The sequence below is a fragment of the Anomalospiza imberbis genome, chromosome 11 (genome assembly GCF_031753505.1).
Source record: "Anomalospiza imberbis isolate Cuckoo-Finch-1a 21T00152 chromosome 11, ASM3175350v1, whole genome shotgun sequence".
Taxonomy (NCBI): Eukaryota; Metazoa; Chordata; class Aves; order Passeriformes; family Viduidae; genus Anomalospiza; species Anomalospiza imberbis.
This window is the reverse complement of record NC_089691.1, coordinates 12,060,980-12,086,888: the sequence shown is the minus strand read 5'-3', so window position 1 is coordinate 12,086,888 and position 25,909 is coordinate 12,060,980. Positions and strand designations below refer to the sequence as shown.

Sequence of the window (25,909 nt, the reverse complement as noted above, 5' to 3'; positions counted from 1 at the left end):
GGGACAAACAAAAAAATAGTAATTCAGTCTCCTTTTTAAATCCTTTGGAGAGACCAGCAAGTCTCTATATCGTATCTATAACCACAAACTCTCCTATATTGTCAAATAACTTATTTTATAAAGCTATCAAGTAGGTAACTGAAACACAGTGTACTACTTGCCCTACTGCCTCACACAGAAGGTGAAAACCTCAATTCTTTGATATTTAGAAACTTGAGGATTTTTTTTAGTCTTATGCCAATATACTATTCTAAATTGCAAGGTTTACAGTTCTATCAGCAAAAAAATTCTAACTTAAAGAGTATTTTTAATACAGCAGCTGAGCAGGGCTCCATCACATACCTGGGCACTGCTTGTCTGAGCCCTTACAGGCAGCCAGAGAGAACCCACAATTCAGTTCATTCCTGTATCACTCTCCTATTTCCACAATAGTCAGGAGAGTGCTACAGAGAAAAAAACTTCAAGAACAGAAAGGAGGTGCTTTTAATATAATATCTAAAGAAGAAAGGTGTGTCCCAGACAAAAACTGAACTGCTTGAGTAGCTGTGTCAGGGCACTGCATGGTACTAAAAAGAGAATAAACTCAGAACAACTGCAAGTCATGAGTAGGAAACATCCTTCAGAAAATAAGACAAATGTAGAAGTTTCATAGCAATTTAGTCTGAATGCAAGAAGAAAAAAGATTGCAGCTGCTATCATCTCCCTAAATTTTAAGCTTGCTTTTTGTCCAGTTATCTGATTTCCTGAGGATATATATTGTGAACAAAATTTCAAACAAGCAGAAAGAACATTTGAAGATCCAGGGGTCTCTACAAGTAACTGTAATGGGAAGGTACCATCTCACACCTGGCAGGAGGACACTGCCACCTGCCAAAGGTCTGCATGACCTGGACGTGTGGGTGCTCCCTTCAGTTTTTAAGACAGTGTCCACACTTTACAAGTCATTAGAATATTTCAAATCATACTCATCAACAAACTCAAAGTGGAATCCAGGGAACAAGCAAATGAATAAAAAAATCCTCCATTTCCATATGAAACACTTGGATCAGGTTGGGGTTGAAGTACACACTCCACAGAGAGGAGATTGGGATAATCAATGTGCATGATTCAAGCAGTTCAGGAGCTTTTAAAAAAAGTAAATTATAATCTTCTTTCACCAATATTAAATTCATCCTGAGGAGGGAACTAGGAACCTGTTGGGACACAAAAATGCTGCCAGTGTAGTGGTGATTGTTGAGAGCTCCCAGTCCCCCAATAAAAGCACAGTGTAATAGTGCTTTATTAACAGCCCGAACCAAGGAACCCTGAGCTTTCTGTTCCACAGCTCAGAGGAGTAACCCAAGAGATGAGCTCCTCAGAAATACAAGCCAAGTCCTTGTGGGCAACAAACGTGGACTGATAAACCTAAGGGGAGAGAATGCAGAGGCAGATGGGCAGAGGTAATCAGAAATGACAGAAAGATGAGCAAGCAGAGGGCAAGCAGAGTGCTTGAAGGACAGAGGCAGAAGAGCTGAAATTTTATAGCATACAGGTATTTTAAAAGTTAAATCAACAGCTTTCCAATACCATTATTTAAAAAATCATTCCCCCTAATATATGCAGGAAGCCAGCTGCTTGCAAAATGACCTTTAAACCCTATGCACCATGCCTTATTAGACTATTTCAGAGCTGGAGATTGGCTGATCCTGAAATCCATTTATACAGGACAAACAGGCATTCAGCAGGGACAAGGAGCAAACACATTGTCAAAATAATTTTGTCTGCATTTCTGCATGCACACTCAGGCTCAACACAGTAGAGCAGCACTTCTCCAGCTTTAGAAACAAGGTACACCAGACATTGCAGCACCATCCTAACTCAAGGCTTTTCTTCCTGCTTCCCCTGCATTATAAAGGTAACAAACTTTAATTATAACAAGTGTTGTCTTTCTGGACAGCTTCTGTGACTGCAGAGGTCTTTAAGACCCTTTTACCAACTCTTAAAGGCCCCCAGTAAAGGCCTCTAATCAAAAAGGATGTTACAACCAGAAGAATGTTTCTTGCCAGAGGTGGAAGTATCAGCAGCACAGCTAACTCTTAACACTGTATTCAGATCACTGTAACACACTCTCTTCAACATGTCTTGTTCCTGTACTTGAAGCACTCGTGTCCAGAAAGGTTTTTTTTTTTTCCATTGGCTTGCAAAGGTTTAGCTAGGACTGAAAGCTTTAAATTGTTTTGGAAGCATCACAAGTATGTCAGGAAATATCTCCAGACAAGGAGGCCTGTTGGGCAGACAGACAGTGTCACAGAGGGGTGAAAATCACAAACAATTACTGCAGGCATTATGCAGAATGAAACTTTCCCTCGAAGTTTGGATTTTGTAACAGATGAATGCTCTACAGCCTTGGATGAGGAGGCTCTGTGGAGAGAACAAACACTAGCAAGCAGCATCAAGGCAACTTCATCTCCTCCTCCAGTATGCCACAGTTCTGAAGAGAAAAGGATTGGCTTCCCACTGACAGGAGAGCTCATCCATCATTCACTAACTTCCAAAGAAGGGCTACTCAAAGCAGTCTTGCTTGCTTGGGAGCAACTCTTCCACTTGAATGGGACCACTGCCACCACAATAACCCCTGCACGTTGCCCACACAGACACATTCAGCTGAGTGATGAAGGCTTTAAATCCCACTAGTCCTCAAAGAACACAGCCCCAAAACCTGCAACAGAAATACCTGATGGATGGTGTGTGGAGACTGCAAAGTGCACACAGCAGGAAGCCATCCTGTGCAGACTACGATCAACAAAGAGCATAACAAATCTTTGGTTTCCCCAGTTTGTCATGAAGGCTTTGGCATCACTGATAAAATTTCCCAAGTTATAGCCAAGTTGTCAGAGAATGGATCTAACATTAGTATGGAAGTTATGGAAGTCAGGGCTACTTTGGAACTTCCTGGGAGTCTGAAAGCACTTGACCACTGACCTTGTGCTTCTAACCAGCTGCTGCTATCGACAGCAATTTTTGTGGATCTGTTTCAATCTAACTTCAGCAGCAAAACACATAGTTTAAAAATTGGAAATAAACTTCTTTCTGTCCAAGACTGCTTGGTCATCAGTCTCCTGGAATTAATCTGAGTAAGAATTTCCACTTCCCACTTGCCAACAGTGCTACAAATCTTTTGTGAAAGAATCTGGCATTAAAACAGCCACATGTATCACAACAGTCTCTCATCCCCAAGCAACTATTTTCCATACTAGATAAGCCTGACTGAATACAGGCTACAGCTCTCAGGAAAATGCTGCCTAACACACCATACAGAGAACACAGAACTAAAGAAACATTTGATCCATATAGTCCCACTAATTTAAGCCTAAAGAGAAATATTTTTTGAAAAAAAAGAGAGAATGCAAAGAGTAAAATTTTGATACAGAAGTCTAATGAGACTTTTCAGATACACCCACTCAAAGACCTCATTAGAACATCAGGTCAGCTAAGACGTCTCATTCCTGACCAGCTAACTCTTATAGTATTTCAGTGTAAAAATTTTTTAGACTATTTTTAAACACTTTAAGGCAAACCAGATTTTAAAACAAGAACTGTAGCAAGACCATATTTTAGAAGTAACAAATGCCAAATAATTCAACTTTAGAAACTGTAGAAGTTATACTGACTTCTTTCCCTCTTTTACAGAAGTTGCTTTCAAAATCATCTGTAAAACATACGTATTTAGATTAACTTTACCTGTAAATAGATCTGAATTCAGAACCATCAAGCAAGAAATTAGACTCAAAAGCAATTATGCCTCACTGTAACAATGTCAAAACCCCCAAACAAACAAAAACCAGAAAATTAAAAAAAAATACACAGGGACTGGGTGTTGAACTGTTAGAAAACAGACAGACTGTTTATGAGACGAGAAATACAGTCAGAAGTCCTCCTTCCAGATCAGGCAATTGCATACAAGGACTTCAGAGGTAAAGATGATGTAGCATATGGACTAAAAGAGGAGCCCTGAAGCACAGCCAAGTGAATTTTAAACTTATTTCTGCTCACTTTCTTCAAAAATTATAAACCTGAGGAGGTTTGGGCTTTATAGGGACTACAAAGAGCAGACAGAGAGAAGAATTTGTTTGTGTGGGTTAATAAGTGCTCACAACACACCAGGCTGTGGGGAACACCAGAGCTTCATGAAGTGTTGAGACACAGAGTAAATAAGGAACTTATACCTCCAGCTTTGTAAATATCAGGTACAGGCAGCAGACATTTCCATTTTAAGTAGACCAGTATTTACTCTGGAACATGCCTCATATATTAAGATGGTGGTTTATGTCCTTTCAGGCAGCTCTATATTTTTAGTTTATCCACCAGTGAACTCTTGAGGATAAGAAGCATTATGTACAGACCCAAGACTCGACAGAACCTATAGCTGCTGCCTTGAAAATCAAAACAATAACTTCATAATTAGAAGCAAAATATGGATCCTCTTCACCTTTGCAAATACCAGGTCAGGGTATGCCTGGGTGCAGTTAATCCACTGCTCCTCTGTGTTTATGACTAAACAAACAGCAGCTGCCTGCAGCTTGCAGCTCTCCCCCAACTCCCTTGTGGGGGCCATTTATTGAGTCATAAACGCCTCTGATAGTGTTATCACCACAGCATTTGCACAAATACAGGTTGAAAGAGAGGAAGATTAAAAAAAAAAAAAAGAGAGAGAATTTCCTTTATAGAGAAGGCAAGACAAACCCTTCACAGATATGTTTGCTGTGAGCAAGGACCAACTGACAAAAGGGAGGCAGGACAGCTGTGTAGCTGGCTGAGGATGGCTGGGCACAGCATCCTCCAGACAGGAAACACACAGATTTATCTGAAACTACAAATCTGAATTCCAGAAAGCTCAAACACCCTAAAGCCTTTCAAGTTAGATATATCGTGTTTCAAGCAGCATACCATGTGATAGATCTCCTCAATGAGGTTTCAACAGCCAAGATCTACCTCTGCAGAATCCCAGGGGCAGGAGAAAGCCTGGCGTTTCTAGAGTACAGATACAGACATTACTATACCTGGTCCAAACTTTCTCCAGCCACACACACTGACTGCTCCTCTCTATCCAGATAAGTACACAACCTGTCTATAAAGTACTCTGAAATCCACCAGAATGGAAACAACACTTGAGCAAAAGCCTGATGATCCTGAATATTCAGATACCTGCAGTGCAGCCTGTGGCATCCAACTCTGTTTCTCTTAAGCAGAGAGACCCAAGTTGCAGAAATTAAAGCTCCCAGCAGGATCAAGAGCGCTTCAGCAAAACTGCTCCAACAGGATGGGAACTGCAGAAATACCTGCAGCATCCTCTCAGCAATCTAAGTCCCTGCCCACAGATTAGAGACAAACTTCCAGCAGAAGTGTAATGCTTTGCTTTGCGTGCCAGAAGGGAACTGGGCTTTCACGGAGATAACTTGGAAATGTAAACACAATAAATTGACCATATTCCTTTTTATTATAGTCAAGGGCAAAGCAGAATATAGACAACTCAAGGTTATGTTAAAAGTCTCCCTTCACTGGAATTCAGTCAATCAGTATTTAGCAAGGGCTTGTTTGCACACAGCAGAGTGACTCACAGTAAATGTGTGTGAATTTTCATTACAAACCCTGAATGTTCATATACAGAGAAACTCACCAGTTTATTGCATTGTAATTTCCTTATATAGACAAGCCCTAAAGCCTTGACAGAAGTAGGTTTTACCTTTGCCTGTTATGAATAGCAGATTTGTGAGAAGTTGGACACAGAACAGGGAGGAAGACTGCAGCATTATGAATGGCTCCTAGCTCAATGTATACAGCTCCTACTGACAAGGGAAAACATGTCTGAGTACATGGCTCCTGATAGCTTGGTTTGGCCAGGAGCTAGTGCACAAAAATTTCACCTTGGTCCTTCTGTGGAAGACAGGCACCTAGAGACAGTAAGAAAACCCCTGAAAAGGAGGAATACATGCTCTTCAATAACAGACATTTTTCTGCACACAGTTGCAGGAAGCAGGTTCTGTTTGAAATCTCAAATCACATTAATATATGGTCTCCAGAGGCCTCATTTTCCAAGTGGCAGCTGGCTGGAGATTCCCTGGTATAGCCACCAATTACATAACAAAGTAACCAACTAAAATTTGCCTTCAACTCACATTTGCCTATTGGTGTGAACAGAATGTAAGGGCAGCAGAATGGGTCACAAGCACTCTGAAAAGCTTGCATGTGAGTGTATATTTGCATGGGGGAGGGAAGCAATCCACTAATAGGACTCAGACTTTTTAAAACAAAATCATTTGTTTTCCCCTTCCATCTGGACCCAAACTAAGAAATTACGCAGATTTCCACTGCCCACTCTCTTTTTTCTTCCACACCCCCTTCTCACTGGAACGAGATAAAACCTTGGGGAAACAGCAGCAGCAATTTTCAATTCTCATTATCTAACGGCAGCAGTAGTTCTTGGTGAAACTTGCGGTCAATAAACTACAGACAATTTTGAAAGTCACAATGGGAACTGCCCCTCCTACAGCTGTCCCATTATCCCAGCTTTTATTAGATTTAAAGCCAGAGATTTTTATGCTGTAGCTCAAGTTCTGCAGAGCCATGGAAACAGACCACCAGAAAAGATAAAACACTCCTAAATTAAACAGGAGCTATCACAGTAACATCCTCTAAAGTCAGAGAACTTCCACTTAAGCAAAGCATGGGATGCAGCAAGGCCCCCAGTGCCTAAAGGGGCTGATAAGTCAACGTCTGGTGCAGTGATGCTGCACTGAGTCAATGCTGACGTGCCCAAAACTCAACATTCAGGATGGTATACATGGAAAAGCTCATGAGCAAGTTAGGCAGGGAAAGTTGAAAGTATACTGGCTACAAAGGCGGCCAACCAGAGCAGAATCCTGCTCCCATAACCATGAGCATACCACAACAGGCACCAACTTTGTAGTCTATGCTCTGGATGTACCGCCCAAGAGGCAGAGGGAAATACTCATCTCTGGCTGGCAATTCAGCTGGCCTGTTTCAGATGACCTTTTAGAATCAGATGCATCACACTTTACATATGCCTATTTTTCTCTGTTGACTACAAGAGCTGGCCCAATAGCCAGAAAATATACAAAACAGCTATATCTCTACTATGCACCACAATAAAGTAACCTCTTCTAGGAAGAGGAGCTGTACAGAAAACCAATAGAAAATCAATCTTAAAACTCATCAAATGATTACCTAATATATTTGTTCACGGGGCAGAAATAACTGAGGATGTATCTCAGCTCTGGGCTCAGAAATGTGCACAACAGGCAAAGGGAAATGAGTGTCCAAAGGAACGGTCTCAAACAAACACAGTAAGGGGAAGAGGCAAAGAATTATTCTCATCCACTGTAAGCTGTATTTTCAGTCTAGAAATCTAGAGCTGGCTTTCTCTGAGCCTAATGTATACCATGACCTGCAGACATTTTTACCAGCCATCAAAAGGAACTTGCAGAGGAGCAGATGCTTCATTAAAGAATATTCAGCAAGCCTTATAAAATCCTTAGTAAAAAGCAAATGAACAAATCACCACCATGCAAGTGAGATGAAGTCACACATCCAACTTTGATTACATTTCCTCCTGCACTGGAAAACAAATTGTGTTTAAAAAAAAAAAGGTAAAAAATACCCAAGAAATTAAGAGATTCTGGCCTTTCTTTCCCACATTCCTCCAACCTGAATTTCCTGAAAGAGGAATGCGTGAGACAAAGCCATTTGGTATAAGATGCTAATTTAAACTTAAAGAAAAATAACAGCTTAAAAAGGGGAAGGGAGGAGGGAGTTTTAATCCTACATGATAAAACAACAGCTTGTGATTGCTACATGTATCTCAGGAGTCAGAAGAGTCAGTAAGAGCAGTGAGGCAAATTGTCAGGGAATTGAGCTGTCCTGGGACAAAAGGAAACTACAGAAGACATATTGCCTTACAAAAGTTGTATTTGAATTTGTACTTGTAGAACCCTCTAGTGCCTACCTCTAGCTGCAAGGTGTTAGTTACCTATTCCTTAGTCTCTCAAGCCCCTTCTTAAAACATAGCAAGATTTTCTGCCACATTGTCATCATCCACAACAAATTAATGTCCTACGCACTTCTCCTTCCAGGTAGTTTCTAATAATAGTGGGGAAAAAGATTCTGAAGTTCATTGAAGACTCTGGGAACGAAGACAACCAGACAACCCCCAGTTTCTGGTTTATAAAGAAAACCTACCAAAACTCCAGCAAATCCAAAAAAGATCCCAGTTATTAGGATCTTTCACTGCCCTCTGCTGTTACCAGTCATTTAGCTTCCAATTTACTCTTTAATAATGTTGGGCTGGGGCTCAGGGCTGGCAGCATCCCAGCCCCTTTCTCAGGCGGGTTGGAGCCACAGCTTGCAAATATGCTGAAGTTTAATGCAATCTGTCTTCTTTGGTAATCACATTCCGCCTGCACTGCGTGCAATAAAGATGTATTGGTAAATGCATTTGCTAAAGATATACTCCACTGAAAAGGCTACAAGCCTGATTTAGAGGAGGCAAAGAGAATAACAGAGGCTGGCAATATATGCACCAATGCTCTGCACACAGCAACCAGGGGCACTGATTGTGCAGAAGCAGCACAGACACCACTTTACTTTAAAGCTGAGGAAGAAAAAGAAACCACATGTTTTGGGAGCTGGGGACTTCAGAGATATCAGAGAAAAGCCCTTTCCCTGGCAGATTTAACCTTGCTGATTTGCAGACATACAAAGACCTTCTTTGTAAACAGGAAGGAAAAAAATTCCACTAGGACTAGCAACAACATTTGGTCTAATATATCCTGACAATTTTCCCATCTCCTTCTGTCGGGCTTCTTCTGGGAGCCGGCTGGCAGCTTGTTTCATGTTATACTTAAATCAGGCATACAGATTCTCCTCACAATGCTAATGCAGAGAAAGACTGCTTCCATGAAATATCCACCTCTCCCCCACCTTTTGCTTTAGTAATCCCATGAGAGAAGTCTCAATTTTCTATTACCATCCTTTTCCCTACATCCACTTTACTATATTCTCAGCACCTTTTGGAGAATTTTCTACTGTCAAAAAACCAAAAAACAAAACAGAAAAGTCTGCCCTTGAGGGACACCTGACCCACTGAATTCTCTCATGGCCCAGGACCATACCCTAGTTGTAATGTCCAAATACTTCATTTTCTTTTCCCCTTCACTTGCTTCAATAGCCAGAAATTCTTCCAAGGTACTGAGCAGCCACTGTCCTAAGGCATCAACAGAACCTACTGGGACTCTGCATCTCAGAAGGAAGAGCCACAAGGCTTCCTGGCCTCCCACACAAGATGAAGAGTTTTTAGGAGTATGGAATTTTCTTAACAGACAGCACCCTTGCCCAGTAGAAAATCTTTCCCCATGCAGCAATGAAAAGACGCAAGACATCCAACTGCAAAGTCCCATAACAGGAGATGTTTAGACCCTGTTGAAAACATTGCAGACATTGCCAAGGTGGATTTACTTACTGTTGGCAGTATACAACATCCAAGATGGTAAAACTAGGGAAATCATTGACTGACTTTGAAACCAGGGAGCATTGGTTCTACTGTTGTGGTGGCAGCTTGGTACAACAGGACTCGCTGACAGGAATGAAGTTGGGACACACTGTGTGACTGGGAAATGTGGAATGAATGTGGGAAGATTTGCCTCCTATGAAGATTGCAATTTGACTAACAGATACCACAGCTCTCAAAGACACTTCTCAGAAGAAAGCACCATGCAAAACAAGACAGCAAAGCCGCCAGTACAACAGGGAAACTCTTGTTACCTTCTGAGCTGCACTAACACAGCGCTGATATTCCTTCGCCAGCTCTGAGCATTTGAGCACTTCACGTTTGTTTTCTCGGTAGCACTTCAGAATTTCAGACTGCAGGTTTGCACAGATAGGATCAGCATTCCTCCTCCTGCAGGGAAAACAAGCACAGAATGATGTGTGAAGAGGAGTTTTCAACCACTTACTACCACTTTGCCAGCAACACACATACTAATATTATGCCAGAGTCATGCACTCCCAATAGAGAAACTGGTGGGAGCAGCAATCACAAAAGTGGGTCAAATGACCAACAGTGTCTTTCAATTGAAAAATCCAGGGTACTTAGCAAAAAAAAAAGGAACGTGATCTTTCTTAGCTCATGTAGAAGGATGTTTCACCCTTGTATAAAACATCATCTTTCCTCCGCAGTCAGGAGGAAAAAAAAATCCCCAAGTCCAAAAGTTTCAATTATTTTCTCAACTCACACTGGAAATCTTTGGCAGAACTCAAGAATCCTGGCTGGGCCTGGATTCTACTAGATCTGTAACAGTCTGACAAGGAACTGAACAGACTTGTTGAATAAGCCACCTCGATCTATTGAATTTTCATCTATTTAAACACTCCAAGAAATCCAGCATGGTTGGAAGCATTGCAATTCTCCTAGTGACTAGGAAAAAAAAACCAGAATAATAGCAAGACCAGATATCTGCTTCTTTGTATTTCTGCAGAAATTAGTATTCATACTCAGTAAATGGCATTGACAGCTACCCAGGAACAATTAAGGATGATGTTCCTTTACTCTAATGTGCATGTGTACATATGGCACATCATCAGCAACAGTACCAATAAAGGGGAAGGTCGTTGTAAAACAATCCCAGCAACAATGGCACAAACGCAGTAACAACAGTGACATCAGCTGCACAGACAGGCAGACACAAATTGCAGGCATTCACAGCACCATGGCCATGGTATGTTTTACCAGAGAATAAGAGAACATATGCTTAGGTGTAGCAATCCTCAGATATCGTCTCCTAAACCATAAATCCATTTAATTCCTTGTATTTCCTGCTCCAATATGCTTAGAGATCTGTGCCCAAATATCAAACACACCTCTTCCTTTCAAAGCACTTGATGCTACAGGCAGATATTAATGCCATGCTACGATGTAGTCATTTCCACAGTAACAACAGGCACTCATTCAGCAAAAGGGCTTCATAGCAAGGCCAAGACAGGGAAAACATGACCTTTCCCTGGACATGTCACAGTCTCTCAGGTGGAACAGATTTCTAAGAAACAGGAAATCTTAAACCAAGATCTAAACGCTTCTGGAGAGCTCAGATACGAGTTTGCAAATCATGCATATCTGTGTGAAGTGCTCAGGAAAGAAGTGGAAGGACCAAAAGAAGAACAATTTTGTCTTTTCCATATCAGCAACCTGGGTGCACTCTCTCTCACAAGAATTTGGTTGAGATATACTCTAATTGATACTTCTTCAGTCCTCAGTCCTACTGCCAACATCCATGGACAGAGTAAGAATTTATCAGTATGACAGCACACTACAACACTAAGATTTGGATCAGAAGCCAACAAAAATACTATACAGACTTCTTTTTCTACCTCTTCACTAATCTCACAGCTTTTAGAAGAAACTTATTCCATGCACAATCCCTAAGGGTTAGTGTTCATTTTTAATTTCTATGTTATATAGCAAATCACCTTTAAAGCCTCGAAAATCCATATTCTAAAAAAAAAAAAATCTTCAAATTTTGGGATAGAAAAGAACCCAGAGAGAGCTTCAGAAACTCATAATGTTGGCATTTTGCTTTGTCACTAACTTTAATATCACTCTAATCAAATCAGTGAGACTGTGGAAATGATACCAAACAATACCAGGTCAGGAAATACCACCAAATCCCTCAATTCATTGAAAAAGTTAAGACTTTTAAAATTAGTTTTTTTTAAACTAGGTGATGTTAAACTGAAGGGCATTTTGTAATTTTCGTATAGAAACCTGAAGAGCTAAAAGGTACAGCATACCACAAACCAGTTTGTATTCATCTGAACTGACAACATCTTAAAAATATTTAGAGGTTGTCATTGTCAGCAGGGAGAGCTACAGGAATTATTTTGCTTTAGATCACTGTCCTTCCTATGGTATCAGTCTTCACTGCCTAGAATAATTATGAAGTTAGGACCCACCTCTGGGCTCAGACAGTGTTGAAAAGTCTGTGGCCCTCTTCCTTAACAAACCCCTTGGTGCTCAGCCCACAGGGCTATTTAAAAGCCACACATTGGTGAGCAAGAAGCCACAAAACAGAGTATTGTTGCCTAAAGCCTACCAGAGACAGGGGATCAATCAGCACAGACCAGTATGCATTGCCCAGCAAGTGTTTAAACCAGCATTCCTACACATCACTTCCCACAACACAAGGAGGATTTATTTGGTATTGTGTACCCAAAATCATAACAAGATTATTTTCCTATATTTCTTCAAAATAAAACCTCAAGCTGTGGTTATGCACCAATTGCACCAGCTTCTCAAAACAGATTTAGAGATGCTAATCAACAAATTGAAAAACTGGTTTAGGTAATTATCATTACAAGTTACTGCGGAATCTGGGAGTAGACAAGTTATCCACAACCAGCAGATTAGTTCTGGTACCCATCTGGACTGGAAAGAGGTACCGGAATGCTCTGGTGAACAGCTGCCTGAGATGCCTTCCTCCCTGCACAACAATCACAATGCCTGCCCAGTCTGAATCAAGGGGGTGCCACTCTCCTGCTCACATTAACACTCAGCTTCAGGTTACAACATTTCCACACTGGGGGAACTGCAGCCCTAAACACATACAACAGCTGCACCTTACAGGTGTCTGACTTTCCTCGTAAATATCTGAGACAAAAAGGAACTAAACCAGCACCATCCAACTACAAACACATCTGTAAAATGCAATGACATTATGGGTTGAGTTCCAAAGGAGGTGGACTTTCATCAGCTACCTCCCTTCACCCTCAGCCTAGCTCAAGGCTGTTTGCCCTAACTAATCTTTAGAAAAATTCATCTTCTGGACACCTGATCACACTGTTCCTGATGTGTCATTGAGGGTTTTTACTATGATTTCTCATGAGAGAGAAGGAAAATGGTGGAAGAGGGATGAGGTTTGTATATACAACTAGCAGAAGCCTTGTATGCTTTGACCTTTCTCCTAAAGTGGGTCAAAGTTTCAAGCATATGTCACCACCAAATGAGGTAGACAGTTGGCCTCTGTCTAAAACAAAATATGCTGCATCTGCTAATACTATTATGAAAACAGGTGTAAGAGACTCATTTACAGCAGCTAGGAAAAAGGCAGGAGAGAAAGGCTGGGCTGGGAAATGACAGCACAATATCTGCCGATGGAAGTATGGAAGACAAGCTCTTACAATACTTTGGAAAGAAATACATGCAGGACATATAGAATATGAAAGATTAAATCAATAAAACACACTCATCTGTTTAAAGGAGGAGGAAAGAAGAAAGGATGACAGGCTGGAAAAAGTAAAAGATGGATTTAGAAATAAAATTCATTAGCAGTGCCTCCCCTATCACAGACAGGAAAGAAACCTTTGCCTTGTCACTGTGCAATGGGCAGGAAGGCTACAGACACATGAAAACCATGATTTCAGAACTTCCTCTCCCCCTCCCATGGAAAGATTTAAATCAGGTCTTTGTCTAGAAAAGAAGAGAGAGGTTTTCTTAAAATTAAACAAAGGACATCCTTCTCTCTACTATCCCTTGAGGTAAGACAGAATGAGCACGATCTTGCTGCATTTTGACACCGAGAGTTACCAAATCCTTTCTATCACTGCGTATTCCCTTTACTTTATTTAATAAATGAAATCTCATCAACTTATCCTTCTTCTATTATCACTGCTGACATCAATCTGATAATATTGGCTTGGCGTGGAACCGTGCTATTATATGTCCTCTTGATATTTAATTTAAGAGAAACGTCTGCAGTGGGGTGAATATGTGAAGCAAGCTTTTTATTACTGGCAGCAGTAAGGACGCTGGGAGTGAATTAGACATTCATCTTAGTCAGGGCCAATCTAGTGGCTCAGAAAAGGTTTTCTTCTTAACCCTCTCCTAACTGTTCAATAGCAGCAGGTAACAGCTGCTTCAGTCAATAACTGCATTCATTTGTCTTGGCAAATTCATTCCTACATGGATATAAACCCCATGAAGAAGTACAAAGTGTCTGGAGGTTAAAGCAAGGTACTTCAAGAATTTCTATCATAAGCACTGCACTAGAAGGAGAAGTGCCAGTCTCAATGTCCATCAATTAATCAAGAAGCAACAGTTTCCAAAGACAAACAGTCAAACTCACTGCAAAAAGCAATTAAGGCCATATCATCAGGATACAGACACAGAGACAGAATTTCAAACACAGCATTATGGCTACTACTTAGGTGCTTCTGACAGGTTCCCTTTTTGAAAGAATTATAGACTCAGTATTGGAAAGCAAGGGAAAGCTGGAAGAGGTCTATGTATTTGCTGATCCTTCCACCCAGCTGAAGATCAGACTTCCCAAGCAGAGATACAATTTCAGTGCTTTAGGAATTGGCAGCTCTTTAGCCTAGTGCAAAAGCAGTAACTCCACAGTGAGTAACACACCATCATTCGGCTTTACTGGGAAGAACAGCAATTACAGATGGAGTTAAGAGCAAGATCTTCCTTTTACATTTTACTCTGGGAAACCATTCAAGCTGAACAAAGAAACTCAAGACACAGGTTGATGGTTTCTAAACCAGACCTCTGCTCAGAAACGGATAAACAAAGATATGCAGGATCCCTCATATAAGCCAACTTAAAAGTAGCTGGCTCCAACACACAGCTGCAAACAGCAACCTAAATGGGCCAGCAACCTGGAATTTCATGTGGGCTACAGAATCCAGTGACTGGATTAGCTGCTTTCTGCTGCATTGTTTGACTAAGACCAGTGTCTGAACTAACTTGAGCAAACCACATCAGTCACCACAGTCACTACTGCAGAGACAGCCCCAGACACCAGCAGTGAGATGCATGGGCAGCACTGCCAGTAAATCCTAGGGCACACAGCAGCAGTTTCTGCATGTTGGGAAGGAATCAGACACGTTGGATAGCTGCTTAGTATGTTTATATATCCAGGGTCCATTACACACGTTTCAGACTAAGCTCAGTGATGCTTTGGTCACATAAATGTGGTGTGCTGCCAGGCTGCACTGTACATATATAAAACCCAATAGGTGGTTAACTGACCTGTAAAACTGCATCCTCCCTTGGGTAGCAGTTGGCTCTGATGGCTTCTCTTACATGTCAGAAAAAAATTACTCCAGACTGATGCAATACACAGCACATAGAAAGGTTTCATTCTCCCTCATTATTGCATCCTTGACATTTACAGCAGAAAATTAAACACAATTGAAGCATTTCATTCACATATAACAAACTCATCAGCACAGAACAAACAGCCAGGCAAGCTAACTTTCAGCACAGGATGCTGCACTATCACAAAGCACTGTGCCCTCACTACAAGCTATGGGATTCCCTGATCCTGCACGTCAGCTTGATAACGTGGTTTGAATGGAAGAGGTAAGATCTGTGTTACAGCTGCGTGGCAAGGGAAATAAGAGATGGAAGGAGCTTAATAGATTATCCAAATGTCTACTAAAAAATCAGTAATGTTTAAGCTACATAACCTAGCACAGTGTAAACAAACTGCATGTCTCATGAGGCTAAACTAATATGATCAGGATGGAAGTATTTCTGATCAGCCTCAAGTATTCAAAGCACTGCTCATCAGGCTTTGCCACTGATTCAGGTGGAATAGAAAGCTTGCAGAAGTAACACACAGTTTAGAGCAAGAGGGGACAGACTAAAAGAAAAGGTGAAATCTCATGACAATTTTCAGAAGAACAGGGGTGCTACCCCTAAATTTCAGCTGAAGCTGCTGTATTCCTGTCTAAATCCTTCTCACATGCCTTGTCACTCTGTCAGCAGCACACTCCTGCACACCTGCAGTACTTCCCCTCTCTCTTTCTCCCCTTGACAGCTGTATTTTAATAACAGGTCACCCGACTCTGTTTTTCCATACATGGTTCATGAAGTGCCAAATGAATGAATATTTTAAAATACTGTGAGTTTCTGGGTGACTCTGTGATCCTACAAAATTTGTCACTCAGGTACTTCCCAATCTCAATTCCTGTTTTGACAGATTGTTTGAAACTGCAACCCAATTCCCCGCTGGAGTTCATGCACTCACCACACCCTTGTTCTTCCCAGAACAGATAATGTCCTTTCCTTCCAATCACAGATATGCAGAAGCTGTTCTGAAATCATCTTCTGTGTAAGCAATTTGATTCTATCACTGAGAACAAAAGGTACCACAGGAGTCCAAGTCTCAAGTGTCAGCCACTTGCTGTGCCACTGTACTACATTGAGTCGAAACAGCCTGCCCCAACCACATTTCATACACCAAACAAAACAAAAAACCCCAAAAAACCCAAACTCTAGAACATACAGATTGATGTCGAGAGTGACGAAAATCTAGCAGTTTTCTGTAACAACCTCTAATTTTGGAAATCAACAACAACTTCTTCATTTCCATCATGAAATTGATGCAAAGAGATTGTGTGACCCATGTAATGCTGGTTCCAGCTCTCCATCTGACTTACTCCAGTGTGTTACAAACTCCCCTGTCCTCCTACATGGTTCATCCTCACACACAAGTGGTCATTTCCCATTTGATCAACAGGTCATCCTGAAATACTTTCGCTTATACTTTATTGTGTTCTGCCAAGCGGAGTTTCAACCAAATTTAACTGGCTTCCCTGGACCCCATAAGCTGTGGGCACTGGTGTTGTGATGGTGGGCTGTGGGTCTCTGGGGGAGCAAAAAGGTATCAAGAAGCAAAAAACTGAACTAAAACATATAAAATAATATTATCATTATCCTACTGAACCCGCAAATGCAATAACTAATCACCCCTATTAGCATTCTGCATGGCAGATGGCAAGTGGTTTAGAATAATGAGAGACTTTTCCCCACAACTGGATAATTCCAATGTACATTTGGATGTAAATTCTTTACTGATTATGATGGTAGAATACTGAGCTATGAGAAACTGCCACTTTGGAAGATGAAAGGAAAACTACTGCCTCTTCCTTCACTTGCCAAGAGATACAGAAGTTAACAGAACTGGATCTCCTGCCCACAAAGCCATGCACCATTTTTTCCCAAAGATGCCAAGCTACTAAAAGTTGACTAGCAAAGATGAAGAGCCTAAAGTTAGCAGCAAAACAGTCTCTGGAAGCCAAGCAGGAATGAGTCAGAATCTTGTTGCTGGAAGGAGTTCTCTGAATCAGAAAGGAAGCTGGCTCAGCTCCCACAAGGCAGAAAAGCAATATAGCAAGCAATAACTGAATCTGAAAACAACACACAGCCCAACAAGTGACCTGAATAGGGATTTTCTTTCTTCAGATAAAAAACATCATCTAAAAACTGGTTAAGATCTCAGGTCAGGAAGGGAAGGCATGCAGTCTGTAGAAGATACACAGCACAAGAATATCTGGGTTGTGACAGTGCTATAATGTCTGGGAATTAGTTGGGGAACTGTTGGTCTATTTAATACCTTCCCCAAAAGTTTTCTAAAGAAGGTAACTGAAGATGTGATATGCTGATTTCATATAGCCACAAGACATGAGGGGCAGCAGGTTCAGTAAATGTCTCCTATGTGAGATGATCTTATAATAATGTCACACTGCAAATGAAATGTTCTTTTTTTAAAAGGAAACCCTGACTACCCATTTGAGCAGCAGTAACTTTTCTAAAATGCCACTGAGTACCGCACTAGGTTCCTATAGCTTACTTCACGCTACACAAAGGGATGCACAAAAACATGAGTCCATTAGTATATTCTGCACTGACAGAGTGGCATGTCCTGCTAAAGATGCCAAAATAAATTTAGAGAGGAGATTGAAGCTGCCGGTGTTAAAGTTCAGGTGGGATTTGAAGCTAAACATTCACCTTATTTAAAAAATTCCCTTGCTTCTACCCACATTCTCTAAACTTCAAAACCACAGTGCAACATTTTACCAAGCTGTGCAATTCTCAACACTGACTCAGCAAAGATCCCCATTAAGTAGCTACTCATCCCTCAGAGAACGTCAATAATGATATTTTCAAAGCAAGCACACACTAAAAGTCTTATAAGTCTGTTTTTGGGGGGAGATTAGGGGAGAGTTTGTTTGTTTGTTTGTTTTTGTTTTCAAGTAAATACTGTAAACTCAAGAAGTCCTCAGAAAATAGAAAAAAACTTTATAGAAAACAATTTAGATAACATGGTTCTAAGTCTGGAGAACTGAAGCATCTCAGGTGAAGTGAGCCTGTGCCTCCTGATGCTGCTCCAGTGTGCTGCTGGTGGCCCTTGCAGTCAGCCCAACACTGACCAGCTCTCTTCAAGGAAATCATCCCTGAACAAGTGCTCCTGCCCTCCAAATGCCAGTTTTTTTGATCAAATTAGTTTGAATTGTAGTTGGTATGGTATGTATATGTCCTAGACATGTAAAAAAGAGGCACTGCCAGGACTAATAAGAAAAATGCAAGTATAGAAAGAACCAAACCCAGCACGGTTCTCTCACGATAGGCTGAGTATCCCATAGCCTAGAAACCTAGAAATTTTATCAGAGTAACTTCATGAATGATCAAAATGACACAAATAAATAAATAAATAATAAGTTATTGAAGCCCAATTTGATGGCAGAGATGGTTTTTCTCTTCTATAAGGGAGAAAAGGACTTCAATCTTATCAGCTCAGCACTAAACACCAACTTCCTCTGTGCAGATGCATCACCACGACAGCAAGGTGTCCACAGCAGTCCTGCCACAATCCTTATTTCCTCAGAAGCAAAAAATACAGAAGCTCTGACCTAAATAACAAACTATTTCCTGAAATTTCGCCCGCTGGTACTTGACTTTGGTGTCTTCTACCATCCCTCCAAGACTTCAGGAGGAGACTGACTCAACAGCAAGGACACAGAGTGTATAATCCAGAATCAGGAATACAATTACTGTTCAAAATAGCAACATTGCCCTTGAAATCAGTTGCAACTGAATTAATGACCAGATTGTTAGAGTGTTACCTCAACTTTGCCTCAGGCTGCTAATTAGCAAACAAGTCATTAATTCACTGGTAACAAGTGGTTTCTCAGGCATTATTGCTTCTGACATCTTTAATTCACCACTCTTTATGGAAAGATTCCCCAGACAACTTTAACCTCAGTCCTTTACAGATCAACCCCATGCTATTACCACCAGCACACTACACCACACACACATTGAAGACAGAGGCAGAAAAACACAGCAGGAATAGGCTAAGCTAGGTCATTAATCAATATTCATGACACCTTTCCCAACTCAAGCCAAGGCGAAGGGAAGGCCAATGGCATAAAAAGTTCTGGATTTTGGTGTGGATCTGCCATTATTTGTAAATACATAATAAGATACTATGAAACCTGGAGAAACCTTGCTTTCACTATGGTACACGTTGGAATATTCAATTCCCAATGTAAGGGCAGAGATCTGCTTCTATTTTCACTGTATTCTCCACAATAAAGAGCTGTGAACTGAAATATTTCATGTCCTCTGATGCACAAAGTATGAATGAGGTTTGTTTTAACAGCTGCACAAATATCCATGCTTTTGAAAACAATCTGGATTTGGCCTGCCAACAAACCCTGATCTAAGGGCTTTATAAAGGCAACATTACTACAGAAAACAAGTGCTTTTCACATAAAAATCGATAGCAACAGAAACATCCCTAACAGACTACATGGAGTTTTTGGCACCTCTTCCTTTGCTATTCAGATCTTATTTTATAAATGCCCAAGTTCTACCAAGGTAGCGGTGAAGAAACACTCCTGCAATTTTGAAGAGACACCAGTTTTTCAGCACTAACAGAACTGCAGTCTCAGTTCACTGGACTCATCTCTCATCACACGTGAGAGGAAACACAATACTGTGAACATTAGATCGAATGTTACTCATTTGACTAACCAGGCAAAGCAAAAATCTTATTTAGAAGCAGCATCTTAGTAATCCTCAAGAACTGAACTTCAGAAAGAACATTCAACAGCTTGGATAAAGCACACAATCTAATAAATTTTCAAGATTTAAAATTTGCTTCAAAAAAAGAATAATCTGGCCCAATTGAAAAATTTATGCAAATCCACTGCACATATTCAACTTCTATTTCCACATACCATATTCTTAAAGCAGTAGGGGAATATATGTTGCTAGGAAATCAATGCACTGGTACAAGTAGTTAACAATAAACCTCCAGAATTCCTAAGGAAAATGTTTACATGCTAAAGTAATGAGTGAAAAACTGTGTGAAGCTGAACTGAAAGCAATAAGAAACTTCTTCTTTCAGTAAAATTCATACCAGGTAAAATGACACAGTCAAAATTCACCCATATACTTTTACCCTCTTCTGAAATAAATTTGAGGAAACTCATGCATTATAATCTCTTAGAGGATATTTTAATTTCCTACTAAGAGAAACTTTATAAAAGTAAGAAATGGAAAAGCTTGGACTAATAACCCATCTCTTTATTTGAAGATTATGAAACAGACTCAGTGCAGACAGAAGAAGGAACAACTAGCACAAACCAAGCATCAAGGGAAGAACAGGACTGGGACGAAGTCAAATAATTTTGGTGACGGTATCATCATTGCAGGGCACAAAAGGACTATGTTGAGGTAAGGCAATGGATGAGCTTTCAGCAGTAGTCCATCTCTTACTCCTGAGAAATAGTAAATCCCTGTTGGAGAGGCTCTTAATTTCAACACTAAATTAATCATTTATCTAATCCAATGACAGGAGAAATCCCAGAGCAATTTTGTTTGAAAACTATGATGTCTTTACCCTTCTCCTTTGGCTTCACAACTGTCCATATAATAACTGTTTCAGACCTTGTCTCCGGGGCACAGTCCTCTGTTGAAATACCCAAGGCCTCATAGTAGACTTCAAGATTAACTCAAGTATGACCACATAACTGTTTTGTAAGCTTTCCACATCTACATAAAGAAATGAAAAAAGGTAGTTTCTCTAGGTTCCAGTTAATCTTGCCATTTTGAGGGGCCATCAGCCTCATAAAATCTTGTGTAATTCAATAAAACCTTTATTTCTATGAGTACCAAAAAGCAAGCCACACATTCTCTGTTGCCAGCAGACAATCCATCTATGAACGTTCTTTCCCTACTCTCACTGAGTCAGTGTGGTTTTCTACTCCGCATTCAGCCAGGAGGATACTTAGTACTTGCTGGTTTCTCTAATGTAATCACCTTAAATACTCATGCCCATTAAGTTTAAAGATCTTAGGACCATTAAATGAAACTCTTACACAGTAAGTCCGACATGGAGTAAATCTCTTTGGCAGCTTCTCCTTTGGAAAGCTGTCTTGGTCCCACAGCTGATCTCCAGGATAAGATCAACTGACATTCTTTATGCACTCCTTGATAACAGCACAAAGCATATGCAGTCCCCTCAGCACAACATGCAAAGCAATAGAGTCATCAGTAAGCAGCTTCAGAAACAGTTCTGAAAACTATAGGGAGATCTCAGAGGGAAACTCAGCTTCAGAACAATTTTATCTTTTAACAGCTTCCTAATCCCCTCACCCAACTCCTGCAGCTTTACCTTTTAGAGTCACACCCCCACCCAGGCCAATTCTTGCATCCAAAAGTAACAACTATAAAAATAAATGAATTTTTTAAAAACTGTAAGACAACCTTCAAAAAAAATAAATCACAAAAAACAAACAAATAAAAAAACCAAACCAGCATATTGAGGATAAATCTAGAGTGCTGCAGTAAGCCATAACCTCTTTACTGATGTTTTTTTTCTTCCCCTTAACAGATTCAGGGACTGTAATAACATTTAATCCTCAGAAGCTAATCTAAATGTAACACTCAAAAGAAGACAAAGACAATGCAACAGAAAGAAAATTTGGCCACTGCCTTTTGGGAGTGCTGCTTTATCCCTGGAGCGAGTGCATTAATACAGCTTGGAATGAAATGCCATTTTATTCTCTGTAGCAGGGAGGGGATTAGCAAGTTGTCTTCTCTAAACCCAGTCTGAGTCATGGCTCTATGAACACTGAGAAAAGGATGTGGAATGAAGGGAAGGGTGGGGAGCACTGGCTTTTTATTTACACGCTGCTTCCTTTGTGGGTGGTTACTGATGTGCACAGTTTGCTAAACAGGGAAAGAAAGCAGGGGAAGTTCTAGGTCCCCTGACTTTAATTCTGTTGGTTAACAAAAGAGAAAAATAATAATGCACCAATTATAACAACATAGTTGAGACAATATGTCGATGGCAACTGTCCAATTCACTACAGCATGGAAGCAACAAGGGCAAGTTGCTTAAGGTGCTGAAAGCTGTGCTCAGTGGTATCTTGTTGCTAGGATCTTTTTCCTGGGAGGAAATAAAACAGGTTGGACAGAGCCCAGAACAAAGGAGAAGGAGACACTCTGATAGGAGTTATGTGGAGACGAGAGCAGGCTGGCTTCAGGTGAAGAGATGAGGAACAAAGTGCATTGCACAAGTCAGGCCATGCAGGCATCAAGTCTTGAAGTGGAAACCAAGAGCTAATGACTGTGTCAGTGATTTAATATGAAGCTCAGCACTAAGTACTTCACTTCTGTTTTTATACAAAGGGAGATAGGAAGATTTACTTGCCTACCTCGCAGGCATGCTGTGAAGGGTCACTGGTGGAAAGGTGTACAATATTTCTAAATCCTGCAATGCTTCACAATCACTAAGGAGTGGAAACAGTCCGTGGAACGCTTGACCAATTTGCAGAGCTGTAAGTGTTGATAAAAGAATTACAAAAGTCATTAATTGCCAAGAAAACTCTGGGGTTTTGTTTCAGATATTTCTTCTCTTTGCTTTGACACGGACTCTGAAAAACACAGTGGAAAGAGCCCACTCACTGTGGAAAGAACCCCAGCCATATTTCCCTTTTCCTCCATCAGCTCTGCTGATACACAGTGGCAGAGAACAAATACAGGGTAGACTGGTCTCACAAGGCTCAAGTGCCAGGGCCAGGTCTTCACAGTGTAACAGGGATAACGGAAGCTTGGGAAGAGACACGATGGTGAAGGAAATGGACTCTCTGCAGCTGGAGAAAGTGCCACTCCTGGTCTCCTTTCCTTAAGGAGATATCACAGTCCAGAATCAGAAACAGACAGACCTGTACTTCATTCATCCTTTGGCTAATATTCCATTTCACATAATTTTGCAGAAGTGTCAGTTTATTCCTGCAAATTAAAGAACTAGATCTGCATAAATCAGTCTAACCTATCTTAGCACCAACTGTGCTTGTGTGTCTAATACGAAAGTGCAAAACAGGATAAGCAAACTATTCCTTCCAGTGAAGTCACAGGATCTTATAGGGCATTGCAATAAACAGGCTGCAGAAAGACTTGAGTGTAGGATGCCTAACAAGAGAACCACACAACACACAGACTTCAAGTCCTACCAACTGAGAATGGATGCCAGTGTAGGAAGGAACCTTCCCCTGACCCTGTCCCAGCCTATCATGACCCAGGTGTGAGGCACAAGAACACTTCAGGAGTGTTTGTACAGTGTGTTGTACACAAAGCAAAAATCTGAAAAGGGTCCCTGCATGCTGATGGAAGTGACACACTGCAGGCTGATGGGGGAAAGCAATGACTCTTCCTGCATGCACAATTATCACAGGCCATTATCAGTCCCAGATCATGAACTCCAAAGCTCAGCTCACTGCAATCCTGGCTACTGCTGCCAATTTCTACTGTAAAGAACTAGAATGCATGATATTCAACTTCACCTTCAGTTTCACTCGTGCCACTCATCTTGTCCCTTTTCAAGACACCCCCAGCCATGTTATATTTTCACACAAAATTCACATTAGGGCAGGTGTCTCTTTTTGCTACAAAGAAGACAGCCCAAGGAATCTGTAGGAATAAGGTAGTTACAGTCTGTACTAGTAAGTGAAGAACACAGACCCAGGTCCCAATCACTTCCTTTCCCAAGTCAACAAGGATAAATCACCACTACACAAGTTCACGACAACTGATCACACATTTGCAGAAGCAAATCCAAAAAAAGATTCCATTGATCAAAGGCTATAAGAAAGTTATGTCCTATGAATTTTTAAAATTTTATTTTAAAAGAGAATTTAAAATTCTGCTATGGAAAACAGGATGGAAATGCAAGCAATGTGTTAGCTGCTTTGTTTTGGCTTCTTTAGCAACTTATTGCTTGACTGTCCAAACAAAAATGTGAAATTACCACAGGTTATGTGACGCTTTGGCAGTTAAACATAATTTTAAATAAAGACAGCACAATATACTGCACACCCCACTAATATATTCATCACTACTATATTATCTATTTATGCAATTAAGTATTGTAGAGTCTGGATTGGACCCAACTGGACTACATATGCTGCTACTCTAGTTTATTGCATGTTGGCCAACTGTTTACCCAACTGAGATTCGAGTGCTGCTCTTGACAGCGTAATTGCTTTAGCCTCATTAATATTAAAGAATTATAGAAAATATTTTTTTCTTGGGCAGCTGTTAGTGCATGTGGAACAATAAGTTACATAACATGACTGGCAAATACAAATATAATTTAAAGACTATGCTTATGGTAAAAAGGCAACATTAAAGGTCCACTTATTGTGCTAAGGCAAATAAAAAACACCAGAAAAATCATTGCACCCATTCTAAAAAATCATTCAAGAAAATTATAACTCTAATTTGAAACTAACAGGCATGAGATTTAGACTGTTTACCTTTTTTTTCCCTGAACAATGAAAACTTTAGAAGTGGTGCCATTCTTCCTACCCCCATGCACCAACCCAATGCTGCAGTGTGTAGGTTAAGTACAATGGGTCAAAGTTGGAACAGATTAAGCATGTTGAAATTAAGCATACTATTTTGAAAACCCAAGTAAATATTCTATTTAATGTTCATTTTTAAAGTCCCTCTCTTCTCCCTCATCCTTCCTTGCAAGATCTATCAACTTTATACTAAACTCTGTCAAGCTTGACACAGAAAGAGAAGATACCAGCTTGCACCTCCTCAGCCCCCTCAGTACCTGACACGAGATAACCTCACACTCTGTTTACAGGAACATCCAGAAGCTACACACAAAATGTTATGGAATGCAACTGGAACTGCTGAAAAGAACAAAAATGGCTCCTCACTTTATCCGTTCCTCTGCCTTGGTGGCTGCCTCCTGATACTGCTCAGATGTCATCTTGTAGATCTCTGCGTTCTGAAACAAAGAATAGAATGCTCAGCTCTAAAAATTAAAGGCATCTCAGATCTTATCTTGTCACAAAGTCATCTTCTATAATTAATAACAATTTCCAACAACAAACGGAATATTCAGTTCAAAGAACTCCAGAAATACTTAAGAGTCAATTTTATTTTCAACAAAATGCACCAAGGCCACAACACATCCTTCATTTCAAGGTTCATTTTTGTGAAATGAAAAAGGGGGAAAAGGTCACTACCAACCAACCATGAGCTTTGGTACAAAAACAAGGTGTTTCCAGCACAGAGCTATTTTGAGTTGGGTCATGTTTTGTTCTCTTCTTTCATTAATTGTGAAGGATCTTGTAAGTTACTGACATGCAAGTATCAAAATTGGCTGCTAGCACTGGAAAATCCATTTTACATTTCAGTGCTTCTACTTATGTTACTTATTCTTTAAAAGAAAATTATGTAGCCTGTTTCCCTTCTAACAACATAGGGAGGCATATCAGGTCTCAGTTAAGGCGCTGCCAAACAGAGTCTTGAGTGTCTTGCTGCAGGGCTTAAGAGGTTTGCATTAAATGCTCCTGAACTTGCATAGAAAGAGTTTTAGCTCACAACTGCTCAGTCACTAAACGTGGAAGATGAATTCCTCCTCTGGGCTGCACTGAGGAGCCTCCCAGGCACAATCAGCAGGAGGGAAGGGCTGCACTCCTCCAGTGAGTGCACTACAAGGTCTCATGTCACTAAACCGCTGATAAAGCTGCTTCAGGCAAAGCC

The 25,909-nt window shown here is 40.6% G+C and overlaps 1 protein-coding gene across 4 annotated transcripts in view; it reads right to left on the bottom strand.

Annotated features, from left to right (window-relative positions):
- CHCHD6 (coiled-coil-helix-coiled-coil-helix domain containing 6) overlaps positions 1-25,909 on the bottom strand; it is a 109,443-nt gene that overhangs the window by 26,726 nt on the left and 56,808 nt on the right. For all 4 annotated transcript variants that reach the window (XM_068201951.1, XM_068201950.1, XM_068201953.1 and 1 more), the window contains exons 7-8: positions 25,078-25,148; positions 9,817-9,952 (exon numbers count right to left, since the gene is read on the bottom strand). In XM_068201951.1, coding sequence (XP_068058052.1) covers positions 9,817-9,952; positions 25,078-25,148 — 207 coding nt within the window. The remainder of the gene's footprint in view (positions 1-9,816; positions 9,953-25,077; positions 25,149-25,909) is intronic.